Source organism: Bos mutus, chromosome 9 (genome assembly GCF_027580195.1).
Source record: "Bos mutus isolate GX-2022 chromosome 9, NWIPB_WYAK_1.1, whole genome shotgun sequence".
NCBI lineage: Eukaryota > Metazoa > Chordata > Mammalia > Artiodactyla > Bovidae > Bos > Bos mutus.
In genome coordinates, this window is record NC_091625.1 from 53,390,801 (window position 1) to 53,412,703 (window position 21,903).

General features: G+C 35.7%; 1 protein-coding gene across 2 annotated transcripts in view; it reads right to left on the reverse strand.

Moving 5' to 3' along the window:
* UFL1 (UFM1 specific ligase 1) overlaps window positions 1-21,903 on the reverse strand; it is a 67,843-nt gene that overhangs the window by 8,836 nt on the left and 37,104 nt on the right. For both annotated transcript variants that reach the window (XM_005892262.3, XM_070376579.1), the window contains exons 7-15: window positions 14,802-14,860; window positions 12,674-12,820; window positions 9,855-10,030; window positions 9,041-9,220; window positions 7,199-7,319; window positions 4,777-4,893; window positions 1,778-1,895; window positions 513-679; window positions 305-435 (exon numbers count right to left, since the gene is read on the reverse strand). In XM_005892262.3, coding sequence (XP_005892324.1) covers window positions 305-435; window positions 513-679; window positions 1,778-1,895; window positions 4,777-4,893; window positions 7,199-7,319; window positions 9,041-9,220; window positions 9,855-10,030; window positions 12,674-12,820; window positions 14,802-14,860 — 1,216 coding nt within the window. The remainder of the gene's footprint in view (window positions 1-304; window positions 436-512; window positions 680-1,777; window positions 1,896-4,776; window positions 4,894-7,198; window positions 7,320-9,040; window positions 9,221-9,854; window positions 10,031-12,673; window positions 12,821-14,801; window positions 14,861-21,903) is intronic.

Sequence of the window (21,903 nt, forward strand, 5' to 3'; positions counted from 1 at the left end):
TTCTCCTGTTACTTTCTATATGCTAATAGGAAGTAGAAGGCCAAGCATGCATGCTATCATATTTATTACAGGCATTTCCAGACACAATGACTAGTATTTCCTTTTATTATTACTGTTAATAGACTGGTCTTACCAGTCCTGGTAGCAACTGTATATACAGTGTACTAAACCTGAACTAAAAATCTGACAGATTTGTAAAAACTCCTTCCTGAATTTCATTTTCCTTTTAGGATGTGAGAAAATAAAATGTACTTGGACTTCAAAGCAAAACACATCAAGAGTGGCAAGAAAAACACTAACTTACTTCACTGGTAATGGTTGCAGGATCATCTACTGCCATCATTAAGTCCGAAGCTAAGAAGTTGAAAACGAGATTAGTGATATCAGTACACACTGTTTTCAGTAAGTGTTTCGTAAGAGCAGCCTGGGTATCATCTGGAAAATAAAGATGCTTTATTAAAATGAATGTCCAAGAACAACTGAGAATGAAAAAACACTATTAAGTACAATACCTGTAAAGAACTTCATCCCTTTTTCAAATAATCGAATATTGTTGTAAAGGTTTGAAACCTCTTCTTGCAAGTCCTTGATCGTGCGCTTTCTACCAGTTCCAGAGGCCGAAGAAGTTGAAGACATGTAAACTGAATGTACCACCTCGAGGTAAGTTTTATTTAAAGGTCTATGAATAAGATAAATATATTTAGTTCATTAAAATGCACTGGGTTTATGTAGATAGGAAATTTTGCTTCTATGGAAATAAGGCTTTAAAAAGATCTCTATTTAAAAATAATAAGATTTGGAGAATGGTTCACAAGAATTTTTCCTCTAATTCCAGAAATTAAAATTAATTAATTTGAAGTTATAAAGTAATTAAGCTTATTGCACTAAAGACAACAAGAAAAACAGTTTTAACAAAAGCTTCAGTTCAAATTCAGTTCAGAGCAACTTTTTAAATTAGGTAATCTGGTATAAATACAGCAGATTATAAATTTGTCTCTCATTCTCAGGAATAATAACTTAAACTCTCAATTTCTAAAGTACTCTAAGAAGATCTGTATTTTTAAAAATCCTTATGCTAAACACAGAATAGACTTTTAAAATGTAGTGGCAAATGGTTAATAGTAACTATTTTGACTTTTTATATATGAAAAATATAACTATGTAGCATATTTATGCACAAGAGCATTCATTTCAATTTTTTAAAATTTGACTACAAAAGCTCTGTTTCTAAATTCAAAAAGTTAGTTAGATGCACTGGGCTCCTGGATTGCGTTTAGAGCAGCTTATACATACAGACTAACTTGTGGGAAAACTTCATGGTAGTTAGGGATAGTCGTTATATACAATTTATTTCTGTACAAAAATAAATTTAGCCTGGCTCATTTACAAGGTAGTGCTGTCTAAATTTATTCTCTCTGAGGGCAGTTTGTTACTTTATTTTCTCTCTAAAAGTGCACTGTTTATCTTCTGTTTGACAGAGAATAATCTTTTCATTTTAGATGTTACTTTTCATGCAATGTTGTTTTTCTTCCAACTAGGACTGGAACAGAGAAGGAGATGAGACTGCCTCCACATTCCTGCCCTGTATTTTCGGCACTGCCTTGCCCAGCACACTTAAATATTTGTTGAACTACTATAAGCAAACAAAATCTAGAATTTAGTGACTTAAATTTGAAGTTTTGAAAACAAAACACCTATATTATATGTTTTCAATGAGATTGTGAAAATTTTAGTAACTCACTAAATCTCTATCATAAAACAAAAAACATATACTTGCTTTATTAAATACTCTGCAAGCTCAGAAATAAACTCCTCAGGGGCATCTTGTAAGTGTTTTCTTAAAAAATCCTCAATCTCATCCTGGAACATAAAAGTAATCTCTGGTTTCTTCTTTCCTGTAAAAAAAAAAAAACGAGCCACAGGAAAAAACAATGAAGTAAGCAACCTACAAGCAAATAATATATTTAATACGATAGTAATTTATTCATTGCTGATCATAAAGTCTCTAATGTTAACTTTTGTCACCAAAATTACCCATGTCAAATAGCAGTAAGCAATGAAAACACTGTTAAAATAGAATATATAGTGGCATTTGGAGTAATAACATCTTAACTTGTTTTCTACATGTCAGTCAAAAATAGTAACGATGATTCTCCCCCTAATCTAACTTGGATGATGCAAATATCTGGAAATTAAAACAATCAAGTGGATTGTTAAAATCTTAGGATAATTTTTTTGTTGAACAATGGATATGGAGCAGACTGTCCTTCTTTATAAATATTTATGAAAAATCAAATCATCCTTATAATCAAGTGAACCACAATTCTAGTAGAATGAAGCTAAAAACTGTCTTTTTGAACAGGCATGGATGAAAAAACCTACAATTTTATAGCCATAATTATTTTTGCTCTCACAGAAATAATTCTATGCCAAGGAAAATTTGTATGTAATGGAAATAATTGTTAATTGAGGAAATGTCATGCCTACTCACTTACTTGGGAAAGTATGGGTTGCAAAGAAAACTAACAATATTTCCATAATTAATTGTTAAAGTATAAAAAAGTGATTATTTCCAGCTAAATTAGGTTATTGCCCCTAAAAGTGAAACCTTAGAGATAATAGAATAGCTCAAAAATCAATTTTCAGTATGCATCAAGATCTAAGTACAGCTACTTCTTGTAGCTTTAGAATAGATAGGAAAGTACTATCCTTTTTTTTCCCCTGAGTTCTGCTATTCATTGCTGCTCTCTGACATCAAATAGTATTTGACTAGTTATTAAACTGTATTATTTCCTTCCAGTAATCTTTTACACAGAGTTGAGCGTGTATTTTAGCTGAGAATCAAACTGCATCCCCCATTTCTGAGATTACAACAAAACAGTTTTTCAAAAGCACTGAAATTGCCTTTTATTTAAATTCTTTTATAGCTCCTCTCCTACTAAACTATACACAAAAGGAGTATCACACTGCCTCAATTACTTAAGACTACAGATTTTAGAAAAGTATTTTCTTAAATGCCCCTTCACTAACTCCTTGTTTAACCTCTGAGGAACTCACACAGAATAGTCTTAATGCTAATTAAAAATAAGGGTTGAGTTCACAGTTTCTAAGATACTTTTCTGTTAATTAATATTGCTTTATGTATGTTGAGAACAGTACCTATTTTGACTTATTTTAGAATACTTTAGACAGATCTTAAGCAATTGTTCTATTACAAGTAGTGGCGTATTAACATCTGAAGCCTTGTCACTTGATATTTCTATTTCCCAAGGTGATAAATAATTCTGCGGAAGAGGTAAAAAAAAAAATCTCAAATCATTTCAAGTTTCTCTTTGTGCTGGGGAAAAGGAGAAGGGGAGGTATCATAGTTTCATTAATTTTTAAAACAAACATAAAAAAATCGTACTTTTATTTAGAAAAGCAAAGTAAGGTGTGTCTTGCTAACTTAACCATACCAAATACTAACTAAAGTCTAGATAAAGAAAGATGCATATATCTAGTTCCCCTGCTTAGATACAAGCAACCAACCAATTAGGTGTTACCATAAAAATTAAAATTATTTTTAATAATTTTAAATTTAAATAATTTAAATAATTTTGGATAAAATTATTTTTAACTTCAATTTGCAGAGAGTCACTTTTCATAAAATGTTCTACTTTGCTTTGCATGGAAGCTGGGAGACCATAAAAATCTATGCAAGCTGTAACTGCAAAGTGTTTGTAATAAACAATGGGAAAATTTATGATTGTTCTGTAACCTTTTAAAAATGTTTGTGAAAACATTCAAAGTTCTTATTGCTGGTTATGAATGTATATGGAAATGAAAAATAAGACTAATAATTCTAATTTAGTACACTGTAATTTAGTGTATCAGAAACACTGAGAATGAAAATACTTTCTTTGTAAAAAACTTACCAAGAATAATTTGAACACTGCTTACCTTCTTCTCATCCTGTAACTTAAAATACAGAGCAAGCACCTTTTCTATGCCTGAGCAAGCTGTCATATTCCCTTTTTAACTCTCAATCAGCTTCCAACATTTTATTCTTTGCCCTCTCAACACTGTGAAACACTTATGAGAATTCCTTTAAGGTGAAGCTTTTTTGTCAATTTCATACCCTGAAGACATCTTTATCCTTTTTGTCATAATCATTCCCCTTATTTACGTCAAGTGTGCCTTTACCAAGCTCCTCTGCGCAGCTAAAGTTTCTTGAACAGAGGCAACTTCAACATTCCCACAGTCAGGTATTTCTTCTACAACTCCGCTTATTCTTGATTCATATTTCCAGTGTTATCAGTTTCCTCTGCCACACATTCATCTTTGTTGGCCAATTTCCTCTTTTGATGATGCATTTTTGTAAAATGTCACATGGATTTATCACCGGGGGACAAGGAGGTAACACAAACTACATGCTGTGTTTTCAGTGCATAAAGCAAGTTAAGGGACGCACAGTGATCAGTCTTTGACAAACCTGGAAATAAGTGATGTGACTGTCACAGACCATGATGCACATCTGTTATTTATGTGATCTGTGGACTAAGGAGCCAGCAGCCAAGTCTGTACCTTATGCAATTACTCAGTACACTACCCTGGTAACTGAAATATGAACTGCATTGTTGGGGTACTGGTGTTACGTAACTGTGAAATTGTGCCCACTGAAACTCTGCAAAGCAAGGACTTCCTGCATAATCACAGACACCTCACTGTATGCATCTTAAGAAAGTAAGTTAAAAAAAATCACACACATACAAAGGAGAAGTAAAATGAGTTACACACCTGTGTGAGATGACTCATCGTCGCTATCATCATCTTTTCTTCCTTTCTTCTTGGTTTTTTTAATTTTGTACTCTCTGGCATTGCTGCCACCTCCTCCTCTCACACTTCCACTGCCCTCTGGTGGGAAAATGACATTAGTTAGTATTACCTAATAACTGTTTTTAGAAATAATGACACTATATTGCCAAATAAACTTAACTTTTAGCCACTTTTAAATGTTGTGGTTTATTAAAATATTTTTAAAATTCAAACAATAAAAATTAATAAATAATAAGATGAAATATTTGAATTAAAGCAACTCACTTAGATAGCCTATCTACTCTAAATGCAGTCTTTCTGTAATAACATCTATTTTCTGAAGCTTTGACTTTTTCCTGGCCAAACTCATCCCTTTAGCTTCCTTCTATCTTCCTCAAAAGTGCCCTAAGTTGTTTATATCTGTTACCACAGCCTCACTAACAGCCCCTATTCCAGTACCTCACAAATTTGGTTTTGTCTTCTTGATTGAAAGATTATTCCCCAGGTTTACAGGAGACATGCTGACTCTCCCACCACCCTAAAAAAGACAATGAACTTCTTGAAAGTAGGGAGCCTCTCTCACTAATGTTCACATCCTCAGGGTTAAGGCAATGCTGGACAGATAACAGGCACTCAATAAATACTGACCATAAATTGGTTAAGTGGAAAAATATCAATCACCTATGGGCTAAATAAAGACTAAAAAAATACAAACCAAGAAACAGACTAAGACACTATCAATAAATTAGAGTATTCCTCTATTATACATCTACATTTAAAATATCTATTCAACAAAAATAATAATGGGATTATAACATTGAAAAATATTGAAAATTATTTCGTCATAAAAGATTCATTTTAAAATAGAATGAGATATATATATATATATATATATATATATAAATATATATATATATAAAACAAAGATTCTTTTCTAAACTCTAAGTAGAATTCCCTTAAAGTCAAAGTGAAGTGAAAGTCACACAGTCGTGTCCGACTCTTTGCAGCCCCATGGACTATACAGTCCATGGAATTCTCCAGGCCAGAATACTGGAGTGGGTAGCCATTTCCTTCTCCAGGGGATCTTCCCAACCCAGGGATCGAACCCAGGTCTCCCACATTGCAAGCAGATTGATTATCAGCTGAGCCACCTAGATTTCATCATTTTCTGTAAGTTCTATTGCTTTTATGATAGAAAAACACAACTTTCAAATTAAAGTTTAAAGTGAATGTGTTTTTTACATTTGGTAATACATTTCTTATGGTAAATATGTTTGACATTATTCCATGAACTGTAATTAAACTATTTAACAGCAGTATCAGAACAAAACACCAGATGACCCTAAGTTTTAAGAAGGATATAGAACAGACTAGTTATACTGATGTAAGTACAACCAACTGATTAAGTGGTTTTAAATCTTCAATTAACAAAATATGCATTGCTATGAAAATTATGATTTTTTTACAGTAATTTACCATATTCTAGTTTTCCTAGAATGGACAAATTTCAAAATACCATTATTGATTTTGTAGAAAAAGATTTTTGAAGAGAAAAATAATCTTGAAGTAGTGAACTTCCACAGCAAATAAAGTTTTTATAATGGATGTTCAATATAGCTGTATTTATTGATTAAATACGTTGAATATCTAATTTCTTTAACCTTGATATAGCACTAATAAAATTTTTAATACTACAAAAAGTATGGAAAATATGTGTTACATTTCCCAATGCAAGTTACTAGTATACCAGTGATACCTAGGATAATTTCCAGTGATTCTAAATTAAAAGAATACATAAAAACAGGCCCTCAGGAAATTCATTCACTCAATAAATAATTATGGGGCACTTAAAATATGCCAAGAAGTGCTCTAAGTATTAGGGAAACAACAATAAATGAGATGGAGAAGATTCCAAAATGATAAAAGACATCACAGTGATAAAAGTGATGTAACAAACTAGGAGAATAATATATGGAGACTGACAATGTTGTCTACTATTCTGGGTGGTGGTTGGGCAGGCCTCTGTGAGGAACTGACATTTCAAGGGGAGCTCTTGATGATAAGAAGGAAACAGTTACTTGAATTCATGAGACCATTCCAGGTAGAAGTGAACATAAACTTGGAAAGTCTGAGAATCAAGAAGAAAAAAAGCTACTAGGGCTGGAACATTAAAGAGCAATGGGAACAGGAGGTCATGAAATTAGCTTAATTCTCACAAAATGAAGAGTAACCATCAATATTTTCATTTTTATAATCAAGTTAATTCATTATCAAAAGATGTGGTTAATATCAGCAGGTGAATTAAACAAATAAAAGGCCTTCCTAAAGGTCTGATAAATACAAAGTTCACGGCAATGAATAAAAAACTCATCTTGAATCTTCCATGTTGTTAATAATTTGTTACCTGTTGCTTTCCTCCTTCGTTCATCTTTTTTATCCTTTTTACTTGTATTAATGCTTTCTAAAATGGAGATTTGTTTCAGATCTTCTTCAGTGATTAAATGAACAGGATTGTTTTTCATTTCCTGAAATAAAACATGCTTATTTTTTATAGGCAAAAATACAAAATATTACAAAATGCATAAAATAAAACTTGTTTATATACTCATATCCTAATTGTTTTTTGTTTGGTTTCACTGCTAAGAATTATAGAGCTTTGTCTCAGCTGCCACTCAGATTGTTAGTCCTTGCTCCAAATCAATCTCCTTCCCTGTTGTCCTTGACTTCTTGTAATTATCACCAGGTAATGAGAAATCCTATGCTTGATCACTTAACAACTAACTGGTCACACAGTACTGGATATAATCCTCTTTAAATGTTATTGGCTAATTTTGCCACTGCCTAACAGGTGACCCTTTCTCCCTCTCTTTTCAAGACTCCCATGGTCTAGTACCACTTGGATATCCGAGATGACTAGAAAGATAATGAAATCTCCATTCCCACAATAATGATCACATATGAGTTGCATACTTTGTCATGTACACTTTTTCCCACTCTGGACTCATTCTTGATCTCTGCTTCTTTATAAATATATGTTAGAAACAATTAACTATTTCAAAGTTCAGAAAATGGTTCTAAATCTGTAGTGAAAAACATTTTGTTGAAAATATTTCCTTTTCAGTTTTCCAATGAAATGTTATATCATTTTGTTTGAGTGTCATTTTATTTGAAATGACAGTTCCAACAAAGGAATTTTTTTCCCCCTGAATTTATTTTTGTGGTTGGAGGGAGGAAAATAAGAAAAAAAATGATAGTGTTAAACTGCAGTTTAGTGAAAGGTCACAAATGAAAATAATAATGTAGTCCTTTACTAACTGGTAGCTAACATGTATCAGACATTTTATTTACATCATTCCTTAATTCACATTTATCCTTTTAAGAATAGGCATCATCCTTTTCTTTGAAGATGGGGGAACTGGAGGTCTATTAGTCAAACACCTACAGGGTAAACAAGCTGAAATTAGAACTCAGGTTTGCAGATATCAATCCAGTGTACTTTATACTCCTCTCTGCTGGTTTGCAGGCCAAATATAGAAAAGTTATGTCATTTTAAAGACTATTAAGGAGCTTAAAAGGAATACAGATAAACACAAATTATATACTTAATAGGCCCTCATGAATTTATTAACAGTCTAAGATATAAATGGGTTTTTTCTACCTATTTATGAGCAGGCTTTATTATGGGGGTGCTGTTAACCAGAAACATGAATTCAACAGTCATTAAAGCAGACATGGTATGACCTCTGCTTCTAAACACTTCCACAGCAGTTGCTCTGAGGAACTAATCAATGTGGATAGTAACAATTTCTTTCCTCAGTAAGTCATCTGGCTGGTTAACTACTAAATAGGTAAAATTATGAGGCTCTGCTAGATATAGTAAATATAATGTGTATTGATAAATAGATACACTCTATATTATGCATATAATACACTGGTATCATTTGTATGGATTTTAATGATGGACAAATACTCTCAGGCGATAAGTGTATAATTTCATTGATAAGATTTTGATTTATAAAAATCAAAATGTTTTTCCTATGTTCTAACTTCTATATTCTGATGGGAATGAAGGAGGAGAAAAACAAATCCAGGAGAGGAAATAAAAAGGAATGATGCAGTGAAGGAAAATAATGTATGAAATAGTTTTCAGTTTTGGGTATACTGCTTACCTTATTTTCAAAAGTCATCAGATGACTGTAATGTGAAAATACTGTTAAATCAGTAGGCGAAAGGAAATCTGGCATACCTTTTCAGCTTTCTGGTGCATCAGTTCACTGAACAGGTCTGTACAATCATTTATAAATTTTTCACTGACTACAATAGTATCGCTAAAGACTACAGCTGAAGCCTGTTTGCTGAGTGCTCTCATTACATGTTGCAGCAATATTGCAGCGTCTTCAACTGATAAGGAACTGGGTAGCAGAGGCTAGAATTACAAACAAAATGAAAACAAAGTATAAGTGCAATATAATACAGATCAACCATTTGTTATGTATATGCCCTCCCTAAGTGATCTCATTAAGTTCAATGGTTTTGGAACCATCTATATGCTGAACAACCTCCCAAATTATACTTCTAATTTTATCACCACTCTGAACTCTGAAATCACATATCTTACTGCTTCCCTAACCTACCTCAACCCATACCTAAACAGGCATCTCAAATTTTAACATGTCCTATTCAAAACAACTTGGTTTGTGCCTTCAGGTGTGTCCAGAACCCAGCTCCCATGTTCTCTTCCCCATTGTTTCCCGATCTTAACCAATGGACCCACTTTCCATTCCATTAATCAGGCCCTAAACCTACAAGTCATGCTTCGTTCCTCTCATAAACTCACAATCTAACTTCAATTCTTGATACCTTTGCCTCCAATATACATTTCTTCTTAGCTCTTTCTACCATCTGAAATTATCATTTTCATTAATATCCCTCTCCCTCCCCCAACCATGAAAGTATTCCTCCTGAGAGCTGTATCCTAATTCTTAAAATGGTCATATACTAGTGAAATACCAGCTGTTCTTGGCTTAAAGGAAAATTAAGAAGAAAAAGATAAAACATACTGCAATATCAACCCATGTTCCAGAGCTGATGGCTTCCTCTACTGATGCTTCCACCTGATCCACAAGTCCTTGGCCAACACAAGCTGCTTTCAAAAACAAGAGTTGTGTAGTCTTATATCTTTTCTTTATGTAGCTCATAGCATCTGGGATTCCAAGTCTGGACAAAGCATCAAATTCTAGAAATGCATTACAAGATTGGAATAGAATTGTTAATCACTCTTAGAATTCTTAGAAAATGTTAAGTTCTATCAAAATCTATTCTTTGGGAATGCATTGTATTTTAATAGAATTTTTCAAGAATATAACATATCACAGCCTCTTTCCTAGTTATATTACCTTGTGCTGTGTTTGCACGCATGCTCAGTTATGTCCAACTCTTTGAGACCCCATGGACTATAGTGTGCCCGTCAGGCTTCTCTGTCCATGGAATTTTTCAAGCAAGAATACTGGAGAGGGTTGCCATTTCCTTCTCCAGGGGATCTTCCCAACCCAGGGATCAAACCCTTGGCTCCTGCTGCATCTCCTACACTGCAGGCAGATTCTTTACTGCTGAGCCACTGGGGCCCTTATGTTACACTCCCAAATTTTTATTACTAAACATATTTGTAGATAAATTGGTTCAAGTACTTCATTAATCCTGCTTTGTCTTTTACTCTCCAACTGAGGAGTCGAAGGGAAGCATGAGGACAAAAGACAAAAGGCCAATAAAAATAGAACTGAGGATAAAGGAATGTAATGTATAGAAACAAAAATTGAAATTTTGCTTATCACAGTTAGCAAAAGGAATGGAGTTTATTTTTCAAATGTTTTATCAAACAATTGACGATAGCAATTCTCTAGTCTAATTTACACTAATAAAAGATCTAGTATATAAAAAGTAAAATATTTAAGACTTAAATTTGCAGCCATTAAAGTTACTGGAGACAGCTACCAACCTCTCTTTGTCCTCAAATAATAATATTTAAGAAAATTAATTACAACAAAATTTTAATTCAAATCCTTGGCTGCAAAGGCACATTACAGAAAGTCAAGAAAATGTAAGTCAAACCAGTACTCATTCTAGCACACATTTAAACTGAACGCTAATGACTTGAGAAACCTATATGCAGGTCAGGAAGCAACAGTTAGAACTGGACATGGAACAATAAACTGGTTCCAAATAGGGAAAGGAGTACATCAAGGCTGTATATTGTCACCCTGCTTATTTAACTTATATGCAGAGTACATCATGAGAAACGCTGGGCTGGAAGAAGCACAAGCTGGAATCAAGATTGCCGGGAGAAATATCAATAACTTCAGATACGCAGATGATACCACCCTTATGGCAGAAAGTGAAGAGGAACTAAAAAGCCTCTTGATGAAAGTGAAAGAGGAGAGTGAAAAAGCTGGCTTAAAGCTCAACATTCAGAAAACAAAGATCATGGCATCTGGTCCCATCACTTCATGGGAAATAGATGGGGAAACAGTGGGCTGGCTCCAAAATCACTGCAGATGGTGACTGCAGCCAGGAAATTAAAAGACACTTACTCCTTGGAACAAAAGTTATGACCAACCTAGATAGCATATTGAAAAGCAGAGACATTACTTTGCCAACAAAGGTTCGTCTAGTCAAGGCTATGGTTTTTCCAGTGGTCATGTATAGATGTTGACAGTTGGACTGTGAAGAAAGCTGAGTGCTGAAGAATTGATGCTTTTTAACTGTGGTGTTGGAGAAGACTCTTGAAAGTCCCTTGGACTGCAAGGAAATCCAACCAGTCCATTCTAAAGGAGATCAGCCCTGGGTGTTCTTTGGAAGGAATGATGCTAAAGCTTTAGTACTTTGGCCACCTCATGTGAAGAGTTGACTCACTGGAAAAGACTCTGATGCTGGGAGGGATTGGGGGCAGAAGGAAAAGGGGATGACAGAGGATGAGATGGCTGAATGGCATCACTAACTCGATGGATGTGAGTCTGAGTGAACTCCGGGAGTTGGTGATGGATAGGGAGGCCTGGCGTGCTGTGATTCATGGGGTCGCAAAGAGTTGGACACGAGTGAGCAACTGAACTATCTATCTAATGACTTATAGGTTACTTATTTTTAGGTAACTCATCTCTTGGGTTTCTCTAGTGGCTCAGGCAGTAAAGAATCTGCCTGCAATGCAGGAGACCTGGATTCGATCTCTGGGTTGGGAAGATTCCCCTGGAGAAGGGAATGGCAACGCACTCCAGTATTCTTGCCTGGAGAATTCCATGGACAGAGAAGCCTGGTCATCTACAGTGCATGGGGTAGCAGAGACAGACATGACTGAGTGACTAATACACACACACACACACACGCACTACTTGTTTTAATGATTAAATTCAATCAATGTATTTCATCCAAATAATGGAACCTCAGAAACAGAATTTAGTACAATTTCAATGTTTCTGAAATAGTGGATAACTAATAAAAATGATAAAACTGACAGCCAATAAAGTATTTCTAAGATTATGTAAACCAGGCAACTTCATAAGTTATGTTATAAAAACAATTACTTTTTATGAATTAAAAAGAACTGGAAGTATTTGATATATAGTATCACATTACTGGAAGGCTGGTAATAATCAATACCAGCTTTGGCTTTTCTACATTACAACTGTTCAGTGACTATGGAATTAAACTCAGTTGCATGACTCACAAAAACCTTCAATGTGACTACTTTCATATTCAAAGAGAAGCACTTTAGTGTGCTGGCCAACAGTAAAGTACATGTGTACTCACTCCCAGGGTTAATACAGTCTTTCTAAGAATGTGTTTAACATTAGAAATGATTTTTTGTTTAAAGAAAAAAAAAATTTACCCAGATAGCCATTCTGCCTGAGAAAAGAATCCACCCAAGTACTCTGTGTTCTGGAGTAAATGTCAGGGATAAACACTGCCTTATCCTGTCTCCCACCAACCACAGTGCCTCGTAAGCGTCCATCATTAACAAGTTCTTCAAGAACAGCTTAAAAGAAAAACAAATAGAGACAGAGCAGATAAAAATCTCAAAAACACTTTACAATTTCACCATTTATTTATTATCCTTAGAAAAAGCAATTTAAAATTCAAGTTGCATACTAAATAAAGACATTATATTTTAGACAAAACTTTCCTGCCATTTATGAGAATACTCATGTCATAAATTCAGGAAAATGTGTCAACTAGATAAAGATGCTGAACTGTAATTCTAACTAATTAATATTAATGTTGAACTGTTTAGTCTGAGTTATTTTGGAAAAACATTCCATTATCTATCTCATGATTAAAAGTAGACGACTATACACTTTCAGAATAGATAATACACAATCACTGGTGTAACCAAGTTCAATATTCTCGTATTTAGAAAATCAAGACACCTGGATCCTATTAGAATCAACAGTGAAAAATTAAGCCATGAAAATCTGTATAAATTATTACACTTCCACTGTTTAAACTGAAGCAACACATTAAAACCCTACCTATAACAGAAGTATAACGCATGGTTAAGAGGATGGGTATGGACCCAGATAGCGTAAACTTCAACTCTGCCACCTACTGGTGCTGCCATTAACACCAAATTTATGCTTTTTATTTAAACTGTAACACTTAACTACATACTTTGTTGTTTTAAATATCAATCCCCTAAAAAAAAGATAAAGCAGATAGGAAGGAGTTATTTCTAAGTGTACCAAAAAGAGCATTCAAAAGATGCCTGGGACAAAATGATTCAGGAAACTTAGCCTTTAACAGAAATAAAAATTAGTTTAAAAATGAATTTCAGAATTCCATTGCTGAGTAAATTAGAATATATCAGAAAGGTCTAGATTTCAAACACATAATTTAAAATTTTGTGTGACTGTACAACACAAATCCAAGCTAAATTCAGACCAAAATTATCAAGTTATCAGTTATTACTTAAAGAAGTTTACATTATAATGAAATTCCAACAAACCCAATTAAGCAGATTCCAAAATACATCACATTTTTAATTTTAAATTTGTCTTATGAAAAACATAGTGAATAAAAATTAAGCTTTTGGTAGTGAATAAAAATTAAACTTTTGGTTCTGAATTTGAATTTCTTTTCCATTATTTATTTTAATTCTTATACTTGCATAGATACTGGAGTTGAAAGATTAAGCCACTGCTTTAAAAAATTATTCCAGCCAAGCGTAGGGGGAAAAAAAAAAAAAAGCCTTCAAAACCTCTTAAGAGTTTCACAGATGAACAGCGAAAGAACTCAGCCGTATATATACATATAAACTACCACACTATTAATCGGCTATACACCAATACAAAATAAAAAGTTTAAAGTTTGAAAAAAAAGTTTCACATACAAAATAGGCAATGGACCAACATTATTTTAGAGAATTACTTATTTTTTAAATGCTAAGAATATACTTTTAATGCTATAAGCTTTTTGTAAAATTTTTTTAGCCAAACACCCCATGGATGATAGCCCACGAACTACCTCCTCTGTCCATGGCATTTTCCAGGCAAGAATACTGGAGTGGTTTGCTATTTCCTACTCCAGAGGATCTTCCTGATCCAAGGATTGAACCCAGGTCTCCTGTACTGCAGGCAGATTCTTTACCATCTGAGGCAGTAGGGAAGCCCCCACACACTTACTTTCATAAAAAAATTTAGTAAAAATTGGTAAGAACAAAGTGAAAATTATTCTTAATCCTAAAATTTTAAATCTCTCTATGTATGCATACACACAACAGAGTATTTTATACACATACACAATTTCTTTAAAAATCCCATTCCTTTTGAGGTACCTAATACTAAATGGTGAATATAACAGATAAGACACATACATGAAAAATGGTACAGAGAAACTTAGCAACTAGAAATATTTTAATAAGTTTTAAGATTAAAAGAGGTAAAAATACTATAATTAGTTAAGTTTTATATTTAGTCTATTCAAAAGCTAATTATGTGAAATGCAATTTAAATCAAACTCACAGTAAAGAAGCTGCTCCTGAAATCCATATCTTGAAATCAAAGAATTCACTGCTGTAGGCCTTTATGTAGAGGAAACAAAACAAAAACCTTTTTACTGATTATAGAGTTGCACATAGTTAGGAATTACATAAACTAGGATGATTAGCTTATGAAAAAACATAAATTAATTTAGAAGAAAAAAAATGAAGGCAAAAACTGTATCAGAGATCAAGACGGTGGAAAAGAAAGATGTGGAGTTCATCTCGTCTCATAAATACATCAAAAATGCATCTACATGTGGAGTAATTCTCACAGAATACCTTCTGAAAGCTGACAGAACTCATACAACTGAAGTTGCAAGAAAGATCACCAAGAACCTGGGTAGGAAGAGAAAAAGGAGTTGGGGCAGGATCTATGCCCTTAGAAAGGACCCGTGAAAGAGGAAAGGTTCCTTCACCCTGGGAACCCCTTTCATTGGCTGAAATGTCAACCAGGACGGAAAGAGAGCTTCGGAGACTCAGAGGAGTGTGTAGTAACTGGTCTGCCACAGGCAGAACAGAGAGAGATTGGCACTAATGGTCCTGTCCACCTCGCTGCAATCCCCAGCCAAGGACACACGTCTGCTAGTGGACATCACAGGCTGAGTGCTGAAACTTGGGGTCCAGGGGACAGACCTGGGGAGAGGACAGGGGTTGGCTGTGCAGAAACAGCCTGAAGGAGGTGGAGTGCGCTTCGGAGGTGTACACAGGATTGACCCTGAATCTGCTGTAGAAGCCCCACTGTTAATACAGTAACCCTCGAGAGAAGGGAAGGGCAGGGCCCCACCAGAGCATCTTTAATCTCTGTGTGCTCACAGCAGTGTGGATTTTCCTTTATGAGCTCTGGGAGGATGCAAGAGCTGGAGTGATGCCCACATTTGGAGGTGGGGCTGAAATCTGAGCTGTCTCAGTGGCTGATTGATCTATAGATTTACGCCATGCTGGTGGTTTTGCAAGCTCAGCACCTGTTGGACATACAAGCAGATTACTGGCACTCCTGTGGCTGGGGCAGGTCTGGCATGAACAGTTGCAAGCTTTGGGGGCACGCATATATATAGGTGGGACTGGGGTCTGTAACTCTCATGGCAGGTCCAGGTGTGTGACCATGACAGTTTAGGTGCCTACCTACAGGGGACCTGAGCCTGTAGATCTGTGCTAGTGGTTTTGTGAGCACAGTGCTTGAGGGTAGCCCAGGCCAATTTCCTGCATTCCCATGGCTGAGAAGGGGTCAAGGGCAATTCCAACAGTGTACTTCATGAGCCCACATGATGACTGACAGGCAACACCACAGAGTGCACTCCCAGTGGGCAGCTTCTGCGGAGGAATTACGCAGTGGTTTCTCTCCCAGTGGGAGCACTCCAGTCCTGCCTTTCTCATACCACAGCTTTGAAATGGATCTGGGGATTTCTACTTCAACAACTGGGGAGCAGCTCTGTTCCCAACAGGGCTCTGAGAACCACAGAGCAAAGAGGAGGCCCTGCTCAATATCCACTGGAAGCACTGGTCACAATAACAGTCACACCCCCATCAAGGGGATAATGGCCAGCACATACTGAGAAAAGACTTGACAAGCACCTGTACTAAAAAGAGCCCTCGCACCAAATATTAGACTCATGCAGGCTACCCAGGGATGCTCCTACATAAAATCAGTCCTCTAAGACCACAGTAGATAATAGCTATTTCTCCTAAATTAAGAATCAGAAAAATGTAAGTAAAATGAAGAGGGACCATACCCATTTAAAAGATCAAGACAATTCCCCTGAAAAGAAAAAAAAAAAAGTGAAACAAACTTATCCAGTCTACTAGACCCTGAGTTCAAAAAGGAGGTAATAAAACTACTGAAGAATTAAGAAAGGTTATCAACAGAAATGCAGATCTCTGTAACAAGTTAACTATAAAAAGGAATCAAGAAAAACTAGAAAACTCATTTGTTGAGATTAAAGCCAAGTTAAAGGCAATCAATAGCAAACTGAATGATACAGAAAATGAATAAATGATCTGGAAGGTAGAATAATGGAAATCACCCAATAAGAGCAGCAGACAAAAAGACAAATGAAAAACAATGAAAGCAATATATGAGACCTACGCGATAATATGGAGAAGGCAATGGCACCACACTCCAGTACTCTTGCCTGGAAAATCCCATGGGCAGAGGAGCCTGGTAGGCTGCTGTCCATGGGGTCTCGAAGAGTCGGACATGACTGAGCGACTTCACTTTCAATTTTCACTTTCATGCACTGGAGAAGGAAATGGCAACCCACTCCAGTATTCTTGCCTGGAGAATCCCAGGGACGGGAGAGCCTGGTGGGCTGCCGTCTATGGGGTCGCACAGAGTCAGACACGACTGAAGTGACTTAGCAGTAGCAGCAGCATGGGACAATATAAAGTGTGCCAATCTATGCATAACAGGATCTCAGAAGAGAAAAGGGGACTGAAAACAACGGAAGAAATTATGGCTGAAAATCTCCCAAATCTAAGGAAACAGATATCCAGGTAAAGGAAGCACAGAAGCTCCCCTCCAAAAAAGATGAACCCAAACAAACCCACAATAAGACATATTATAATTAAAATAGCAAAGTTAGAGAAATGTTTCTAGGCAGCAAAAGTAAAAACAGAGTTACAAAGGGAACCCACTTAAGCCTATCAACTGATTTCTCTACAAAAAGGTTTCAGGCCAGAAGAAATTGACATTTGATGTCTTGAAAGGGAAACCTACAACTTAGCAAACTCTACCAGCAATATTGTCATTTAAAATAGAAGAGAGAATTACTCAGACAAACAAAAACTTAAAAAAAATACAGCAATACTAAACCTATCCTAACAGAAATATTGAAAGGTCTTCTTTAAATAGAAAAGAAGGAAGAATCTGTAGGGGGAAAAAATCACAGCTGGAAAGTAAATGACTTAAATAGGCCACTACACAGATTAAAAAAACACTGTGAAAGAAAGTGACAATAACTACAATGACCAGCAAAAGGATAAACATGAAGGTGTGAAAGAGGGCATCAAAATCATAAAATATGGGGGAAAACAGTAGTAAAATATAGATTTTTAAGAGTATGTTTGAGCCTATATGATTACCAGTTTGAAGCAAGGGTTTGGAATGTGTTAAAACATCTGAAAAATAGAGTAATCACAAATCAAAAACACACAATAGATTCACAAAACCCAAAAGAGAACAAAAGCATAATACAAAAGAAAACCATCAAACCACAAAAGGAAAGACAAAAAGAAAAAGGAACCATTAAGAAATACAAAACTGGAAAACAAGGTTTAAAATGGAAATATATATCAATAATTACCTTAAAGGTCAACAGACTAAATGCTCCAATCCAGAGTCAAAGAGTGGCAGATTAGATGAAAAAAAAATAAGGGCCTACGATATGCTGCCTACAAAAGATCCACTTTAGGGGGCAAATGACACATATGGATTAAAAGTGAGGGATGGATAAAACTATATCATGCAAATAGCAGTGGCAAGAAAGAGAGGCTAGCAATACTCATTTGAGGAAAAATAAACTTTGAAATAGAGACCATAAAAAAAGATAAACTAGGACACTATATAATGATGAAAGGATCAATACAAGAGGATATTACACTTGTTAACATATATACACCCAACATAGGAGCATCTGAATACATAAAGCAAATACTAACAGACATAAAGGGAGAAATTGATGGGAATACAATAACTGTAGCAAACTTTAGCACCATATTCACATCAATGGAGAGATCTTCCAGACAGAAAATCAATGACACACTACAACAGATTTAATTGATATTTTCAGGACACTGCATTAAAAAGATCCAAGAATACACATAGTTTCCAAGTGCACATGGAACATTCTCAAGGAGTGACCACAGATGAGGCTATAAAACAAACCTCAACAAATTGAAGAGAGTAGAAATTATTTCAAGTATCTTTTTTGACCACAACAGTATGAAACTAGAAATTGACCACAGAAACAGAAACAAGAAAAAAAAAACTATTAGTGGACACTACCCAACATGCTACTAAAAAAATAATGGGTCATGATGAAATCAAACAGGAATGCTGAAAATACCTCGGGATAACTGATAATGAAAGCACAACCATACAAAATCTCTGGGATGCAGCAAAAGCAATTCCCTTAGAGGGAAGTTCATAATGATACAGGCTGTCCTCCAAAAACAAGAAAAATATGAATTAAACAACCTAACCTAACACCTAAAAAAACTAGAAAAAGAAGAAAAAATAAAACCTACAATGAACAGAAGGAAGGAAATAATGAAGCTCATAGAAGGATAAATAAAAGAGTTAAAAAAAAATAGAAATAATCCAATGAAAAAATGGGTGGAATACTTAAGACATACATTCCATAAAAGAAATATAGATGGCCAATAGGCACATGAAATAATGTTCAACGTTGCTAATTATTACAGAACTATAAATCAAAATTACAATGAGGTATCACCTAATACCAGTCAGAATGATCATCATCAAAGTCTACAAATAAATGCTGGAGAAGATGTAGAGAAAAAGGACCCCTCCAACACTGTTGGTAAGAATGTGAATCTGTTACAGGGACTATGGAGAACAATATGGAGGTTCCTTAAAAACCAAAAACAGAGCTACCATGTGATCCTGTAATTGCACTCCTGGGCATACAGCTAGACAAAACTATAATTTGAAAAAAACATGCATCCCAATATTCATTGCAGCACAGCAACCTAATGTCCATTTAGCAACCTAAATGTTCCGTGACATATGACTGGATAAAAAAGATGTGATACACCTCCCCCAACACACAGTGGGGGTATTACTCAGCCATAAGAAAAATGGTATTTTCTGCAGAAAATGAATGGAAGTAGAGACTATCATACTAACAGAAGTAAGCCATATAGCATATGATATTGCTTATATGTGAAATTTTAGAAAATGATATGAATAAACTTATTTACAAAACAGAAACTGACCCACAGGCATAGAAAACAAATTTAGTTACCCAAGGGGAAAATGGGGGGAGAAATAGGGGAGGGATAAATGAAAATCTTGGGATTAATACATATACACTACTATATATAGGGCTTACCTGGTGGTTCAGATGGTAAAAAATCTGCCTGCAATCTGGAAGACCTTGGTTCAATTCCTGGGTGGGGAAGATCCCCTGGAGAAGGAAATGCCAACCCACTCTGGTAATCATGCCTAGGAAATCCCATGTACAGAGGAGCCTGGTGGGCTGTCATCCATGCAGTTGCAAGACTCAGACACAACTTAGTGACTAAACCACCACTGCTATACATAAACAGATAAACAAGAATCTACTGTATAGCATGGGCTTCCCCAGTGGCTCAGTTGGTAAAGAATCTGCCTGCAATGCAGGAGACAACCTGTAGTGCAGGAGATGCAGGTTCAATCCCTGGTCAGGAAGTTCCCCTGGAGATGGAAATGGCAACCCACTCTAGTGGAAAATCCCATGGACAGAGGAGTCTGGCAGCCTACAGTCCATGAGGTCACAAGAGGTGGACACAACTTAGTGATTAAACCGCCACCCAAGCCAGGCTTGTGAACCATGAACTTCCAGATGTTTAAGCTGGTTTTAGAAAAGGCAGAGGAACCAGAGATCAGACTGCCAACATTCGCTGGATCATTGAAAAAGCAAGAAAGTTCCAGAAAAACATCTATTTCTGGTTTATTGACTATGCCAAAGCCTTTGACTGTGTGGATCACAATAAACTGTGGAAAATTCTGAAAGAGATGGGAATACTTCTGGGTGAACCAGAAGAACTTCCAGAGTTTCAGAAGAAACCTGTTCCAGGTCAGGAAGCAACAGTTAGAACTGGACATGGAACAACAGACTGGCTCCAAATAGGAAAAGGACTACATCAAGGCTGTATATTGTCACCCTGCTTATTTAACTTATATGCGGAGTACATCAAGAGAAACGCTGGACTGGAGGAAGCACAAGCTGGAATCAAGACTGGCAGGAGAAATATCAATAACCTAAGATATGCAGATGACACCAACCTTATGGCAGAAAGTGAAGAAGAACTAAAGAGCCTCTTGATGAAAGTGAAAGAGGAGAGTGAAAAAACTGGCTTAAAACTCAACATTCAGAAAACTAAGATCATGGCATCTGGTCCCATCACTTCATGGCAAATAGATGGGGAAACAGTGGAAACAGTGTGAGGCTTTATTTTTGGGGGCTCCAATATCACTGTAGATGGTGACTGGCAGCCATGAAAAGACGCTTACTCCTTGGAAGGAAAGTTATGAGCAACCTAGACAGCATATTAAAAAGCAGAGACATTACTTTATCAACAAAGGTCTGTCTAGTAAAGGCTATGGTTTTTCTAATAGTGATGTATGGATATGAGAGTTGGACTATAAAGAAAGCTGAGTGCTGAAGAATTGATGCTTTTGAACTGTGGTGTTGGAGAAGACTCTTGAGAGTCCCTTAGACTGCAAGGAGATCCAACCAGTCCATCCTAAAGATCAGTCCTTGGTGTTCACTGGAAGGACTGATGTTAAAGCTGAAACTTCAATATTTGGCCACCTGATGCGAAGAACTGACTCATTTGAAAAGACCCTGATTCTGGGAAAGATTGAGGGTGGGAGAAGAAGGAGACAACAGAGGATGAGATGGTTGTATGGCATCACCAATTCAATGGACATGAGTTTGGGTAACCTCTACGAGTTGGTGATGGACAGGGAGGCCTGGCATGGGGTTGCAAAGAGTCAGACACGATTGAGTGACTGTGCTGAACTGAACCACTGTATAGCATAGGGAGTTGTACTCAATATTTTGTAATAATCTATAAGGAAAAAGAATCTGAAAAAGAACATATATACACACACATACACATATATAAATATAACTGAATCACGTTGTTGTACACCTGAAACACACTGTAAACTAACTATACTGCAATTTAAAAAAAAATAGGAAAAGAAAATCAATAAAACCAAGAGTTGGTTCTTTGAAAGGGTAAACAAAATCAGCAGACCTCTAGCCAGGCTCACCAAGAAGAAAAAGAGAGAACCAAATAAAACAAGAAATGAAAGAGAAGAAATAACAACCAATATCACAGAAATACACAATATC